The sequence below is a fragment of the Elgaria multicarinata genome, chromosome 18 (genome assembly GCF_023053635.1).
Source record: "Elgaria multicarinata webbii isolate HBS135686 ecotype San Diego chromosome 18, rElgMul1.1.pri, whole genome shotgun sequence".
NCBI classification, from domain to species: Eukaryota; Metazoa; Chordata; class Lepidosauria; order Squamata; family Anguidae; genus Elgaria; species Elgaria multicarinata.
In genome coordinates this window covers 13007035-13023987 of record NC_086188.1, presented here as the reverse complement: position 1 = coordinate 13023987, position 16953 = coordinate 13007035, and the positions used below count along the sequence as shown (strand labels likewise).

Genomic DNA, 16953 nt, shown 5'->3' with positions numbered 1-16953 from the left:
GCTGGACAGCCATCCTTTAGGTAGGATTTAATGTGGATTCCTGCACTGAGCAGGAGGTGGGACTTGATGGCATTATAGGCTTCTTCCAACTCTACTATTCTATGATTCTATGAAATACTGCAATAGATGCAGGTGGCATTTGGAGCACATCATGTTCCCAATGGATGTTCCCAATGCCATGATAAAAATGACCAATTTTCCCATTTTGTGATGGGCGCTCCATTTACTGAGCACAGAGCTGAACTGAATAGAGACATGAACAGTTCATCCATTGCTAATAAATATCATTCATCAGAGGAATGAATTATGTATTCTGAGGTAGAAACGTGTCCCCCAGTCTCCTGCTTGCACTGTCATGTGAATGCTAGAGCAGCAGATATGTCCAAGTAAGAATCTGAGGATAGGAGGGGGGGGACTCCCCAAGAACAGTTTAGGTCACACAGGTAGTTCACTGCCTTTCCCAACTGCTGGCATTGAGACTTTCCATAAGCCAGACCTAAGGGTGGAAGAGGTGTTGCATGGAGGAATTATCAGGGTTGGACAATGTTCAGGACTCCTCATCCCATCTTCTCATTCTCCAGTGAAAATTCCTCAGTCCTTGTAACTAGTGTTAGCAAGAAGACAGGTATTGGTCAACTAAAGCTCAACTAAAAACTTTTCTTTTTCCTAAAGCTTTTAAAACTTGATGTTGTGCGGACTTTATACTGTTAGTTTTACCCTACCCTGTGCCTGCTTACCCTACCCTGTGCCTGTTTGCATTCTCTTCCCCTCCTTATTGTTTTACTATGATTTTATTAGATTGTAAGCCTATGCGGCAGGGTCTTGCTATTTACTGTTTTACTCTGTACAGCACCATGTACATTGATGGTGCTATATAAATAAATAAATAAATAATAATAATAATAATAATAATAATAATAATAATGGTCAAGTTAACCTGCAATCCTCACCTGTTCCTACTATGAGTGATGTTTCACTGGGATTTTTCTTTCATCCGGGAAAAAAAGACCAAATCCTTCTTACTTCTTTGCAAATAATCGCTTTCATGCAAATGTCTTATCTGGTGATTGGCCTGGCTAGAATGTCACATTTCCTTAGTGGAGGAGGGCCAATTCTCGCAAAGTCAATGGGCATGAATAAAAGTACATGAGGGCTTCTTCTTCACCTCCAGTTTAAGAAAGAAGGAGGAAGATCCCAGCTAGATATCAATTTGTTTTAGAAAGTTAAAAAAAAAAAGCCCTTTCAAGAGCTCACCATGGTCGGTGCTCTGTATTTCCTTGCAATTTTCAGTTACTTCTCAGGTAAGAGTGTATAGATCAAACCTTATGCAGCTGGGTGAAGAGCAAACAAATTTAATTTGTGTATTCATCAAACCTTTCTTTACCCCTTTTGTTCAGGTGTTATTTCACAGTCAACATTGACTCAACCTGCCTCCCAGTCAGTACCCCAGGGACAAACCGTCAAAATCTCCTGCACTGCCAGCAGTAGCGTGAGCTATGTTTACTGGTATCAACAGAAACCTGGACAGGCCCCTCGCTATGTGCATGCTGATGGTTACAGCAGGGGAGAAGGCATCCCAGATCGGTTCACTGCAACCCGCTCTGGGACCACAGGATATTTAACCATCACCGGCACTCAATCTGAAGATGACGCCGATTACTACTGCCAGGCTTGGTTTAGCAGTATTAGCTCGTTGCACAGTGGTAAACTCTTATGGGGAACTGAGACAAAAACCTTCATAGTTCCTCCCCCGTAGAGAAGAGTTAAGAATTGCTATGGAGGTTAAGTTTGAGCTGAGCCAGAAGTTGTTTGAATGACAAAGCTAGAAGTAACAAATAAACACCTGGTCCCAGTCCATTTTCGAGATCCAGAATATCCACCCCACACCTAAGCACAGAATACACAAGGGCAATTTGCCAACAGCAGATTGCAAGTTCATCATGGGGCAGCAATAACTGAAGTAGAAATTTGGATATCTATCTATCTATGAATGACCTGGAGATTCCACAGTGGACTGGGTTTTTCTGAGCCACACAGATTCTGCTGAGTTAAGGACCATTAAAAAAGAAAGAAGCGAAGAATTTTGGGGGGATGGAATGGTACCCTTGTCTACAATGGTACCCTTGTCTACAATGGTCTGGAAATATATTAGGCATGGGGCATCATGAAGGATGCAAAAGGAGGGCCAGGTGGTCAATTTATTTATTTATTTATTACATTTTTATACTGCCCAATAGCCAAAGCTCTCTGGGCAGTTCACAAAAATTTAAACAACCAACATTATAAAAACACAAATACAATATAAAAAGCACAACCGGGATAAAACCACACAGCAGAAATTGATGTAAGTTAAAATATGGAAGTAAAACAGCAAAGTATAAATTTAAGTTAAATGAGGTGTTAAAATACTGAGAAAATAAAACGGTCTTCAGCTGGTGATGGAGGGAGTACAGTGAATCTGGGGAGCTCGTTCCAGAGCCGGGGTGCCACAGCCGAGAAGGCCCTCCTCCAAGTAGCCACCTGCCTCACTTCTTTTGGCAGGGGCTCACGGAGTTTTTGCTGTTGTCAATTCCAAGGAAGGAAGTGGTGGTGCAACACGTCCTCCCGGTGGTGACACGTTCCTGTGAGAAGCTGTTCTAGGAATTCGCCTCCCCTTCACTATACTTCATCTGAGAGGCAATTTGAGAGGCAATTTGTGTCCACCACCTCTAGTTTTGAGATAGAGATGTTTTTGCTCAATCACAGATACACTTATTTATTAATTTTCTATTGATTTCTATGGGCAGCATCAGGCTAGGCCCGGAATTGGATTTGAAGTTAACGTGGGAGTCCCTTGTCCAGACGGTGCGTCACTCCTCAGTTTTCCTACCTTCATGGCTGGCAGTCATGTGCGAAATGTCCATCATAGCTGTTTCTTCATTCCTTGGCTAAAACCATGGGAGCGGGATCTTTTCTCCCAAAATGAAAACGGGCACTGGATGACAAGGCTACAATCTGAGTAAGCCTCTCCATATGGAAACCCAACTCTTTCTCTGAGAAGCGTTATCTGGGAAATGGAACCTCTTAGTGGGCTGCCATTTTGCACAAAAATGGTGGCTCGGAGCGTTCCCGGAAAGTAATCTTACATAAATGGTGGCTGTAAAGGGTCCGTTTGGGCAACAAAACAACCCTGTAAACCTGCTAAGCCACCGTTGTTTATGAAAAATGGTGGAACTCTTTTGGACCCACCCCAAAATGGTAGGCATTTGTGGGTGGGTCCATGAAAACCTTGTGGCAGGGTCCAGGGGTCCGAGTGCAGGGGGTGGCGATTGGACTCCAGCCCTCCCCACAAGGACTCCTTTGACGTCCCTATAAAAGCTGGAACGCCTGTCCAAAACACCTGGGAGACTCAAGGTTGAGGAAGGCTGTCCAAGGAAATGAGGCTAGAGGGTTTACCGTCCTTCCCAACAGCTGGCATTGAGGCTGTGAATAAGCTTGCCTAAGAGGAAGGAAACACACAGAAGAAGAGCTCCATAGGGACATTTTCAGGGGTGGAATGTTTTCAGCATTGCCTATCCTGTGTCCTGATTTGCCAACACAGAAGGCAGCTGTGTGCCAAGGTACCACCCAGTTCCCCACTGAGTTCACGCTCAGCGACTACTACTTCATCAGAGACAAACCCTCAAGTCTTCCCCCTTCCTTTTAAATTGTCCCCTTCAGGCACATGTCTTCTTCATTCTTTGGCCTGACATGGAGATCACCTCTTCTTGGAGGAGGAGTTCCGCTTCTAGCAAAGCCAATGGGAGTGCAGACATTTACATGTGACCTCCTCCTCCTGCTCCTGGGACATTTAAGAGAGAAGCAGGGAGGTTTCCGCCAGTTGCCTCCTTGCTTTCCAGAGTCCAACTCCTTGAAGGAGCTCACCATGGCCTGGGCTGTATATTTCATGGTTCTTCTCAGTTACTGCTCAGGTATGGAGACAATTTGCTTTACACAGCCTTATAACAGGAAAACTCTTCAAATGTGTATTTATCTGAGTGGCAGCCTGATATCTGTGAGCACACTTAATTAAGGAAGCTCTCTTTTCCCCCGCCCTCTCCTTCTCTTGTTTCTCTTTATGTCTTTGTGAAGGGGTCATCTCACAGTCAACGTTGACTCAACCTACCTCCCAGTCAGTACCCCAGGGACAAACTATCGAAATCTCCTGCACTGCCAGCAGTAGCGTGAGCTATATTGATTGGTATCAACAGAAACCTGGACAGGCCCCTCGCTTTGTGCACTGTAATGGTTGCAGCAGCAGGGGATCTGGCATCCCAGATCGGTTCACTGCAACCCGCTCTGGGACCACAGGATATTTAACCATCACCAGCATCGAAACTGAAGACGACGCCGATTACTACTGCGGTGCCTGGTTTGGCAACTTGCACAGTGGTAAACTCTTATGGGAAACTGAGACAAAAACCTGCATTCTTCCTCCCTCAGAGCAGAGCATTGAGATTTCCTCGAGAGAGTAAGTTGTTCTGTGCCTGAGGTAATTTGAGTCATAGAGCTAGAAGGGCCTGAAAAGACAGCTGATGCCAATCTCTTACCTAGGACCAAATCACCCACCCCTCACCTATGCACAGGTTAACACACCCTGCAAGTTGCTGAAAGCAGAATGCAAGTTCTTTAAAGGGGCAGAAGTTCCTGGTGAAATGGCTCCTCCCGTATGTACCTCCCTATCCATTCCTTAAGTTCATCTACACATGCATCCTCCATGTCTACCTCCAATCCAGTGTTTGGAGGGTGTCCACCAGGTAGAGGGCTAACTCAATGATGTTTCTCCAAAGGAAGTATCCACTATATTGTGCTTTTCACACCATTCTCCTTCTTACAGGCTTTTAGATAATCTGTGATCAAAATCCCTTCTTCTGAAGATGTCACTCCACAGGTCTCTTGGGCTCAGCCTGCCCCCATCTCTGTGTCCCTGGGAGGAACCACTCAGATCTCCTGTAGTTTTGGATCAAATCTGGATACCTTTTCATGGCTTCAGCAGAAACCTGGGCAGACCCCTCGTGTTCTGGTGCATAGCAACATAGAATCATAGAATCATAGAATAGCAGAGTTGGAAGGGCCTACAAGGCCATCGAGTCCAACCCCCTGCTCAATGCAGGAATCCACATTAAAGCATCCCTGACAGATGGTTGTCCAGCTGCCTCTTGAATGCCTCTAGTGTGGGAGAACCCACAACCTCCCTAGGTAACTGGTTCCATTGTCATACTGCTCTAACAGTCAGGAAGTTTTTCCTGATGTCCAGACGGAATCTGGCCTCCTGTAACTTGAGCCCGTTATTCCGTGTCCTGCACTCTGGGAGGATCGAAAAGAAATCCTGGCCCTCCTCTGTGGAAACCAGGGATCCCAGATCGGTTAGGGAAATTTCCCAAACCCAGTAGGGAAGGAACGACTCCAGACCGATCGAGATGCAGAGGCTTTATTTATAGCTCATGATATTTATATGATGATGATATACCTTGTCACATAGAGCTCAAAGGTCTAAAAAAAGGGCTTTGTAAGTGTGTCCAGAAGTCCACCTGCAGGGCAGCATCATGAACATATTTTATCCTTAAACGATCATTATGTGTTCTTTCAGGTTTATTTGAAAGAAAATGTACAGCCCTGAAGGGTAAAACACCCTTCTTCACTGCTGTACTTTCTAAAAGAGACAAACAGATGTGTATGAATTGAAGAATTCAATGCTGAAATGGTCGCTCAGGTTCATTTCAAAGAACACCTGCTATGGGCTGCTATGAATCAGATCTAAAAACTCCTAAGCAATCCAGCTTTTTTTCTTTGTTTTTTTGAAGATGCACACATTCTGTTTATTTGAGGACCATATCCCTACTTGAGACTGGATTCTCTCTAGGACATTTTATGCAAAATTAAATGCTTAACTTATGAAATTAACCCTTCAAATTATGATAGGTACAACTTTCAATCTAATCTAGAAATTAAGGGGAGGAACCTATGTGACACCTTTGTAACACCATGAATTTGAACTAGCATTTCAAATAAAGAATCTGAATTCTTTAGAGTGTTTAAAAATGAAAGCCTGGAATTTAGCAGCGGCTTAAATCTGGTTCTTCTTTGGACGCTTGCTTGCTGTTCTGGGTTTATCCTTTAGGGGGAAATGTTGGCCCATTTTTTTCCATCGTTGGCTCATAGATGAACTCAGCGCTTACTTGCACCTGGGTGAAGTGAAGCTGAAGAATGTTCCGCATCCATGGGGACTTCCTCTGGGTCTTCCTCTTTGCTCATACCTACAGATCTTGTCTGGCTTTGCAGACAACCCCCCATGTCTCTCACTAGACTTTCAGGCCCTTCATCTTCTTTGCACATCTACGTGTTATGCAAGTGCAACCCTTTAAGGCAAAAAGTCTGAGTTCCTCTATATGCAACTTGCTACTTGACGAATCCTGTGGCATGACCCAGTGGCTTCCAGATGTCCTCAGGAGCTGATTTAGACTCTCCAACATCATCTTCTGTTCTGCAGGATGAAGAAGGACAGAGTTGACATTTTTCACTGCAATTGCACTTAAGCTATGTTCTGGATTACTCCCTATTGTCGTTTGGGTAAAGTTCTTGCATGTTTTGAACATAACTTTGATACATATACCAACACTGGTTGTTGGCCAAGCTACGCCTCTATCTGGACAGGGATAACCTAGCTTCGGTTGTCCATATTCTGGTAGCCTCCAAATTAGATTACTGCAATGCCCTCTACGTGGGGCAGCCTTTGAGGATGGTTCAGAAGCTGCAGCTTGTGCAAAAAAATAAAAATAAAAAAATTCTTTACTGGCCAAAAAGCTCTACTGGCCAAGCGGCTGCCACGGCTGCAGGGTGGACGCCTGGATGCCGCTGGTATCCGCAGCGTGGCCCCCATCAATGGAGAGGTGCTCCTTACCTTCTCCTTACCTTTTCTTCCTCAGAAGACCATGGGTTCCTAGGGGGAAAAGCAGAGAAAAGGGGGCGTCAGTGGCAGAGCACCAGAAGTTCTCTGTGCCCCACCGTCCCACCTCCCTCACGGAGGGGTGCAGCCCTGCCTGTGAAGGGGGGAGGGCTGAGAGAGCCCAAACCTTTACTTACCGGGATGATGGGGGCACAATAGGAAGGGAGAGGAAAGGAGGGGGCTGGCGATGTGTCCATTGGTTCCTAGGATGACAAGGAGAGAAACGTACAGTTAATGGCAGGGACCCAGACGATCCCTGTACCCCCCACAGCCCCACATGCCCTACGGAGCTGCAGCCCTGCCTGTCGAGGCAGAGCTGAGCCAGGTTGAATTCTTCCTTACTTGAAGGGGGGAAGACAGAAAAACGAAGTTGGCGGGTCTGATCCGGGAAGGTCGGAGGGAGGGTGCAGGGGTGGTATCCATGGGGACCTGGGACGAAAAAGAAAAAAATGAGCAATTAATGGGAGGGCAGCAGGTGACCTCTGCTGCCCTCAATCCCGCACCCCTTAAGGCCCTGCCTGTCCAGGGAGAGCGGAGGCAGGGTCAACATTTGCTTACCTGAGGGGGGGAAGACAAGGGAGGGAAGAAGGTGGCGGGTAGGATGAGGGAAGGACGGAGGGAGGGTGGGGGAGAGGTGTCCATTGGCTCCTAGGATGAGAAAGAGAAAGGGGTGCCATTAATTGGAGGGCCCCAGCCGTCCCCTGCACCCCACCCTCCCGCCTGCCTTAGGGAGGGGGGCAGACTTTGGCCTGGAGGGCCTCAGCAAGGGGCACTCTTAGCAAGGGGGTGTCCTACCTTCCTCCCATTCCCCTCAGCCCTCCAAACCCAGGGCCCACCCCTCCAGTCCCTGATCTCCCCCCTCTCCTCGCTCTGGCCTCCTCCCTCCACCCTCACTGGGCATGGGCCCCTCCTTACCGGCCAGTATTGCTGCTGCCTGGACATCCTTGCTTGATATGAACGTGGAGATTCCGCGCCAGGCCAACGGTCTCCTGAAGCGTCTTTTGGAACTCTCTGTCATCATGGAAGCTAGAAGGCGGCCATTGTGACAGTGCCATGGGCCAGGCCCAACTGAGATGGCGAAGTGGGACCTCGAAGGCCAGCATCTGTGAACTGGCCTTCAGGACTCAGGGAGGGCCTTCAGGGAGGGTCTCCTGGGATAAGGAGGACAGTCTCCGGGTCTGAAAGAGGTGGATGAATCCACCGGATTTCACATTGGAAAAGGAAATTCACAGCACAAACAGATGTATGCACATTGACTTTGCACGATTTAAAGTGCTGCAGAGTCTAAGGCCGCAGCTAGACCTAAGGTTTATCCTGGGATCGTCCAAGGTTCGCCCCTGCCTGAGCACTGGATCCCCTGTGTGTCACCTAGATGAACAGGTTTGACCCCTGGACGATCCAGAGATAAACCTTAGGTCTAGCTATGGCCTAAGTCTCCTTGGGGCAGAAGTTCATGGCCTCGGAGAATGCTCTTTGCACCTGGAGGCCGGAGTACACCTGTGACTGCAGCCCCAGCACAGCTTGAACCTTTTCCTAGCAAAGGGGGAACCTGTGGAATTGCTGTGGGGCAGGCTGTGTTGGGACAGGGCTGGGAAACAGAGCAAGAGAATTCCCTTGTTAGTTCAGAGCAGTGGAGGTGAAGATGGTCAGAGGGAGGGAGGGATTTGTGAGCCCCCAATTCCTTCTCTTCCGAGAGCATCCTTGGGGCTCAGATCTGCTCGGAGCAAGTCATCCAGTGCCTGGAAGAACGTGCCCCCATTTCTAGGCATGTGTGTTTAGCAGTTGTTACTCCTTTCTCAAAGACAGGCAGTCTGCACATGCGCATTCACCCTCTGAATTCCTCCAGGTTGGGGCTGACAATGTGTGATGGCATGGGATGCTGCGATCTTGATGAAGCTAACCGGGTCTAGGCCTGGTCCGTTTCTGGAAGGGTGACTACCTGGGAACCCCATGTACACTGATTCCTGCATTGAGCAGGGGGTTGGACTCGATGGCCTTGTAGGCCCCTTCCAACTCTGCTGTTCTATGATTCTATGAATCCCTGCCCGTTGTCCATGGTGGCTTGCATTTTCAGAAGTTATAGTCAAAAATATTTGTATGGCACCAATTTACTTACCCCTGCCACAAAGGGACAAATGTCAAATAGCACTGCAATTCATTCTAATTTTTTTATGCATGAATCTGATTATTATAGTCAGCTTCATGACTTCATGTTCACACTGATATTGACACTCTTTGGAGAGGCGTGTTGACCTTCGCCTGTCCTTGAGCTGTTTTGGAAATTTCCAAAAAACCCAGTAGGGAAGGAACGACTCCAGACCGATTGAGATGCAGAGGCTTTATTTATAGCTCATGATATTTATATGATGATGATATACCTTGGCACATAGAGGTCAAAGGTCTAAAAAAAGGCCTTTGTAAATGTGTCCAGAAGTCCATCTACAGGGCAGCATCATGTACGTACATATTTTATCCTGAAACGATCATTATGTGTTCTTTCAGGTTTATTTGAAAGAAAATGTACAGCCCTGAAGGGTAAAACACCCCTCTTCACTGTTGTACTTTCTAAAAAGTACACTTTTTACACTTCAGAATCCAATATAAACTTTTCCTGTTGACCTACAAAGCTTTTCACTGTCTAACTCCTTCCTATCTTTCCTCTCTCATCTCACACTATTGCCCCGCTCGTGCTCTTTGCTCCTCTGATGCCATGTTTCTCGCCTGCCCAAGGGTCTCTCCTTCCCTTGCTCGGCTTCGTCCATTTTCTTCTGCTGCCCCTTACGCCTGGAACGCTCTTCCAGAACATTTGAGAACTACAAGTTCAATCGCAGCTTTTAAAGCTCAGCTAAAAACTTTTCTTTTTCCTAAAGCTTTTAAAACTCGATCTTGTTCTGACTTTTATACTGCTAGTTTTACTCTACCCTGTGCCTGTTTGCATTCTCTTCCCCTCCTTATTGTTTTATTATGATTTTATTAGAATGTAAGCCTATGCGGCAGAGTCTTGCTATTTACTGTTTTACTCTGTACAGCACCATGTACATTGATGGTGCTATATAAATAAATAAATAATAATAATAATAATAATAATAATAATAATGTAAGTTAAAATATAGAATTAAAACAGCAAAGTATAAATTTAAGTTAAATGAGGTGTTAAAATACTGAGAAAGTAAAACAGTCTTCAGCTGGTGATGGAGGGAGTACAGTGAATCTGTCTGGGGAGCTCGTTCCAGAGCCGGGGTGCCACAGCCGAGAAGGCCCTCCTCCAAGTAGCCACCTGCCTCACTTCTTTTGGCAGGGGCTCACGGAGTTTTTGCTGTTGTCAATTCCAAGGAAGGAAGTGGTGGTGCAACACGTCCTCCCGGTGGTGACACGTTCCTGTGAGAAGCTGTTGGAGGAATTCTCCTCCCCTTCACTCTACTTCATCTGAGAGGCAATTTGTGTCCACCACCTCTAGTTTTGAGATAGAGATGTTTTTGCTCAATCACAGCTACACTTATTTGTTAATTTTCTATTGATTTCTATGGGCAGCATCAGACTAGGCCCGAAATTGGATTTGAAGTTAATGTGGGAGTCCCTTGTCCAGACGGTGTGTCACTCCTCAGTTTTCCTATCTTCATGGCTGGCAGTCACGTGCGAAATGTCCATCATAGCTGTTTCTTCATTCCTTGGCTAAAACCATGGGAGCGGGATCTTTTCTCCCAAAATGAAAATGGGCACTGGATGACAAGGCTACAATCTGAGTAAGCCTCTCCATATGGAAACCCAACTCTTTCTCTGAGAAGCGTTATCTGAGAAATGGAACCTCCTAGTGGGCTGCCATTTTGCACAAAAATGGTGGCTCGGAGCGTTCCCGGAAAGCAATCTTACATAAATGGTGGCTGTAAAGGGTCCGTTTGTGCAACAAAACAACCCTGTAAACCTGCTAAGCCACCTTTTTTTATGAAAAATGGTGGAATTCTAGGAGGATAGGCATTTTGGGGTGGGTCCATGAAAACCTTGTGGCAGGGTCCAGGGGTCCGAGTGCAGGGGGTGGCGATTGGACTCCAGCCCTCCCCACAAGGACTCCTTTGACGTCCCTATAAAAGCTGGAACGCCTGTCCAAAACACCTGAGAGACTCAAGGTTGAGGAAGGCTGTCCAAGGAAATGAGGCTAGAGGGTTTACCGTCCTTCCCAACAGCTGGCATTGAGGCTGTGAATAAGCTTGCCTAAGAGGAAGGAAACACAGGGAAGAAGAGCTCCATAGGGACATTTTCAGGGGTGGAATGTTTTCAGCATTGCCTATCCTGTGTCCTGATTTGCCAACACAGAAGGCAGCTGTGTGCCAAGGTACCACCCAGTTCCCCACTGAGTTCACGCTCAGTTACTACTACTTCATCAGAGACAAACCCTCAAGTCTTCCCCCTTCCTTTTAAATTGTCCCCTTCAGGCACATGTCTTCTTCATTCTTTGGCCTGACATGGAGATCACCTCTTCTTGGAGGAGGAGGAGCTCCATTTCTGGCAAAGCCAATGGGAGTGCAGACATTTACATGTGACCTCCTCCTCCTGCTCCTGGGACATGTAAGAGAGAAGTAGGGAAGTTTCCGCCAGTTGCCTCCTTGCTTTCCAGAGTCCAACTCCTTGAAGGAGCTCACCATGGCCTGGGCTGTGTATTTCATGGTACTTCTCAGTTACTGCTCAGGTATGGAGACAACTTGCTTTACACAGCCTTATAACAGGAAAACTCTTCAAATGTGTATTTATCTGAGTGGCAGCCTGATATCTGTGAGCACATTTAATTAAGGAAGCTCTCTTTCCCCCCTCCTTCTCTTGTTTCTCTTTATGTCTTTGTGAAGGGGTCATCTCACAGTCAACGTTGACTCAACCTGCCTCCCAGTCAGTACCCCAGGGACAAACTATCAAAATCTCCTGCACTGCCAGCAGTAGCGTGGGCACTGTTTCCTGGTATCAACAGAAACCTGGACAGGCCCCTCGCTTTGTGGACTGTGATGCTTGCAGCAGCAGGGGATCTGGCATCCCAGATCGGTTCACTGCAACCCGCTCTGGGACCACAGGATATTTAACCATCACCAGCATTGAAACTGAAGACGATGCCGATTACTACTGCGGTGCCTCGTTTGGCAACTTGCACAGTGGTAAACTCTTATGGGGAACTGAGACAAAAACCTGCATTCTTCCTCCCTCAGAGCAGAGCATTGAGATTTCCTCAAGAGAGTAAGTTGTTCTGTGCCTGAGGTAATTTGAGTCATAGAGCTAGAAGGGCCTGAAAAGACAGCTGATGCCAATCTCTTACCTAGGACCAAATCACCCACCCCTCACCTATGCACAGGTTAACACACCCTGCAAGTTGCTGAAAGCAGAATGCAAGTTCTTTAAAGGGGCAGAAGTTCCTGGTGAAATGGCTCCTCCCGTATGTACCTCCCTATCCATTCCTTAAGTTCATCTACACATGCATCCTCCATGTCTACCTCCAATCCAGTGTTTGCAGGGTGTCCACCAGGTAGAGGGCTAACTCAATGATGTTTCTCCAAAGGAAGTATCCACTATATTGTGCTTTTGACACCATTCTCCTTCTTACAGGCTTTTAGATAATCTGTGATCAAAATCCCTTCTTCTGAAGATGTCACTCCACAGGTCTCTTGGGCTCAGCCTGCCCCCATCTCTGTGTCCCTGGGAGGAACCACTCAGATCTCCTGTAGTTTTGGATCAAATCTGGATACCTTTTCATGGCTTCAGCAGAAACCTGGGCAGACCCCTCGTGTTCTGGTGCATAGCAACATAGAATCATAGAATCATAGAATAGCAGAGTTGGAAGGGCCTACAAGGCCATCGAGTCCAACCCCCTGCTCAATGCAGGAATCCACGTTAAAGCATCCCTGACAGATGGTTGTCCAGCTGCCTCTTGAATGCCTCTAGTGTGGGAGAACCCACAACCTCCCTAGGTAACTGGTTCCATTGTCATACTGCTCTAACAGTCAGGAAGTTTTTCCTGATGTCCAGATGGAATCTGGCCTCCTGTAACTTGAGCCCGTTATTCCGTGTCCTGCACTCTGGGAGGATCGAAAAGAAATCCTGGCCCTCCTCTGTGGAAACCAGGGATCCCAGATCGGTTAGGGAAATTTCCCAAACCCAGTAGGGAAGGAACGACTCCAGACCGATCGAGATGCAGAGGCTTTATTTATAGCTCATGATATTTATATGATGATGATATACCTTGTCACACAGAGCTCAAAGGTCTAAAAAAGGGCTTTGTAAGTGTGTCCAGAAGTCCACCTGCAGGGCAGCATCATGAACATATTTTATCCTTAAACGATCATTATTTGTTCTTTCAGGTTTATTTGAAAGAAAATGTACAGCCCTGAAGGGTAAAACACCCTTCTTCACTGCTGTACTTTCTAAAAGAGACAAACAGATGTGTATGAATTGAAGAATTCAATGCTGAAATGGTCGCTCAGGTTCATTTCAAAGAACACCTGCTATGGGCTGCTATGAATCAGATCTAAAAACTCCTAAGCAATCCAGCTTTTTTTCTTTGTTTTTTTGAAGATGCACACATTCTGTTTATTTGAGGACCATATCCCTACTTGAGACTGGATTCTCTCTAGGACATTTTATGCAAAATTAAATGCTTAACTTATGAAATTAACCCTTCAAATTATGATAGGTACAACTTTCAATCTAATCTAGAAATTAAGGGGAGGAACCTATGTGACACCTTTGTAACACCATGAATTTGAACTAGCATTTCAAATAAAGAATCTGAATTCTTTAGAGTGTTTAAAAATGAAAGCCTGGAATTTAGCAGCAGCTTAAACCTGGTTTTTCTTTGGACGCTTGCTTGCTGTTCTGGGTTTATCCTTTAGGGGGAAATGTTGGCCCATTTTTTCCATCGTTGGCTCATAGATGAACTCAGCGCTTACTGCACCTGGGTGAAGTGAAGCTGAAGAATGTTCCGCATCCATGGGGACTTCCTCTGGGTCTTCCTCTTTGCTCATACCTACAGATCTTGTCTGGCTTTGCAGACAACCCCCCATGTCTCTCACTAGACTTTCAGGCCCTTCATCTTCTTTGCACATCTATGTGTTATGCAAGTGCAACCCTTTAAGGCAAAAAGTCTGAGTTCCTCTATATGCAACTTGCTACTTGACAAATCCTGTGGCATGACCCAGTGGCTTCCAGATGTCCTCAGGAGCTGATTTAGACTCTCCAACATCATCTTCTGTTCTGCAGGATGAAGAAGGACAGAGTTGACATTTTTCACTGCAATTGCACTTAAGCTATGTTCTGGATTACTCCCTATCGTCGTTTGGGTAAAGTTCTTGCATGTTTTGAACATAACTTTGATACATATACCAACTCTGGTTGTTGGCCAAGCTACGCCTCTATCTGGACAGGGATAACCTAGCTTCGGTTGTCCATATTCTGGTAGCCTGCAAATTAGATTACTGCAATGCCCTCTACGTGGGGCAGCCTTTGAGGATGGTTCAGAAGCTGCAGCTTGTGCAAAAAAATAAAAATAAAAAAATTGTTTATTTATTTATTTATTACATTTATATACCGCCCCATAGCCTAAGCTCACTGGGCGGTTTACAAAAGTGCAGCAGCCAGATTGATAACTGGAACAATGAGGTTTGTATTATTATTATTATTATTATTATTATTATTATTTATTTATTTATTTATTTATATAGCACCATCAATGTACATGGTGCTGTACAGATTACACAGTAAATAGCAAGACCCTGCCGCATAGGCTTACAACATATAACACTGATTCTGGTCCGCTTGCATTGGCTGCCTATACGTTTCCGAGACCAATTCAAGGCGCTGGTCTTAACCTATAAATCCCTACATGGCTTGGGACCGCAATACCGGATGGAACGCCTCTCCCGACATGAACCTACCCATACACTGCGCTCAACATCTAAGGTCTTGTTGCCTTTCGTGTCCCCTGTGCAGGTTTGGTGCATTCCTTTCCCTTTCTTGTTGTTTTCTTGTGATTTTATCAGCATGTAAGCCGAGGTGGCAGGGAATTGCTGTTTTATTGTTTTACTATGTACAGCACCGTGTGCAATGATGGCGCTATCTCAATAAACGACAATGAGACGAAGGAGATGGCCCAGCTGCAAGAGCAGCAAAAGCGCCCATGTCGACGAGCCCCAGGATTCGGAAGGCTGCGCCGTTCTCCCCTCCTCTTCACCCCCCACCCAAGCTCTACTGGCCAAGCGGCTGCCACGGCTGCAGGGTGGACGCCTGGATGCCGCTGGTATCCGCAGCGTGGCCCCCATCAATGGAGAGGTGCTCCTTACCTTCTCCTTACCTTTTCTTCCTCAGAAGACCATGGGCTCCTAGGGGGAAAAGCAGAGAAAAGGGGGCATCAGTGGCAGAGCACCGGAGGTTCTCTGTGCCCCACCGTCCCACCTGCCTCACGGAGGGCTGCAGCCCTGCCTGTGAAGGGGGGAGGGCTGAGAGAGCCCAAACCTTTACTTACCGGGATGATGGGGGCACAATAGGAAGGGAGAGGAAAGGAGGGGGCTGGCGATGTGTCCATAGGTTCCTAGGATGACAAGGAGAGAAACGTACAGTTAATGGCAGGGACCCAGACGATCCCTGTACCCCCCACAGCCCCACATGCCCTACGGAGCTGCAGCCCTGCCTGTCGAGGCAGAGCTGAGCCAGGTTGAATTCTTCCTTACTTGAAGGGGGGAAGACAGAAAAACGAAGTTGGCGGGTCTGATCCGGGAAGGTCGGAGGGAGGGTGCAGGGGAGGTATCCATGGGGACCTAGGACGAAAAAGAAAAAAATGAGCAATTAATGAGAGGGCAGCAGGTGACCTCTGCTGCCCTCAATCCCGCACCCCTTAAGGCCCTGCCTGTCCAGGGAGAGCGGAGGCAGGGTCAACATTTCCTTACCTGAGGGGGGGAAGACAAGGGAGGGAAGAAGGTCGCGGGTAGGATGAGGGAAGGACGGAGGGAGGGTGGGGGAGAGGTGTCCATTGGCTCCTAGGATGAGAAAGAGAAAGGGGTGCCATTAATTGGAAGGCCCCAGCCGTCCCCTGCACCCCACCCTCCCGCCTGCCTTAGGGAGGGGGGCAGACTTTGGCCTGGAGGGCCTCAGCAAGGGGCACTCTTAGCAAGGGGGCGTCCTACCTTCCTCCCATTCCCCTCAGCCCTCCAAACCCAGGGCCCACCCCTCCAGTCCCTGATCTCCCCCCTCTCCTCGCTCTGGCCTCCTCCCTCCACCCTCACTGGGCATGGGCCCCTCCTTACCGGCCAGTATTGCTGCTGCCTGGACATCCTTGCTTGATATGAACGTGGAGATTCCGCGCCAGGCCAACGGTCTCCTGAAGCGTCTTTTGGAACTCTCTGTCATCATGGAAGCTAGAAGGCGGCCATTGTGACAGTGCCATGGGCCAGGCCCAACTGAGATGGCGAAGTGGGACCTCGAAGGCCAGCATCTGTGAACTGGCCTTCAGGACTCGAGCAGGGAGGGTCTCCTGGGATAAGGAGGAGAGTCTCCGGGTCTGAAAGAGGTGGATGAATCCACCGGATTTCACATTGGAAAAGGAAATTCACAGCACAAACAGATGTATGCACATTGACTTTGCATGATTTAAAGTGCTACAGAGTCTAAGGCCGCAGCTAGACCTAAGGTTTATCCTGGGATCGTCCAAGGTTCGCCCCTGCCTGAGCACTGGATCCCCTGTGTGTCACCTAGATGAACAGGTTTGACCCCTGGACGATCCAGAGATAAACCTTAGGTCTAGCTATGGCCTAAGTCTCCTTGGGGCAGAAGTTCATGGCCTCGGAGAATGCTCTTTGCACCTGGAGGCCAGAGCACACCTGTGCCTGCAGCCCCAGCACAGCTTGAACCTTTTCCTAGCAAAGGGGGAACCTGTGGAATTGCTGTGGGGCAGGCTGTGTTGGGACAGGGCTGGGAAACAGAGCAAGAGAATTCCCTTGTTAGTTCAGAGCAGTGGAGGTGAA

General features: G+C 47.4%; 2 gene segments (V, D, J or C); both read left to right on the top strand.

The window, feature by feature from the left end:
• The first annotated feature begins 3885 nt into the window (after window positions 1-3885).
• On the top strand, window positions 3886-4493 carry LOC134410824 (probable non-functional immunoglobulin lambda variable 1-50). The segment is given in 2 exon segments: window positions 3886-3950; window positions 4111-4493. Coding segments are annotated over 2 exon segments (429 nt in total).
• Window positions 4494-11576: 7083 nt separating this feature from the next.
• On the top strand, window positions 11577-16351 carry LOC134410823 (immunoglobulin lambda variable 2-23-like). The segment is given in 3 exon segments: window positions 11577-11648; window positions 11803-12075; window positions 16299-16351. Coding segments are annotated over 3 exon segments (372 nt in total).
• Window positions 16352-16953: the final 602 nt, after the last annotated feature.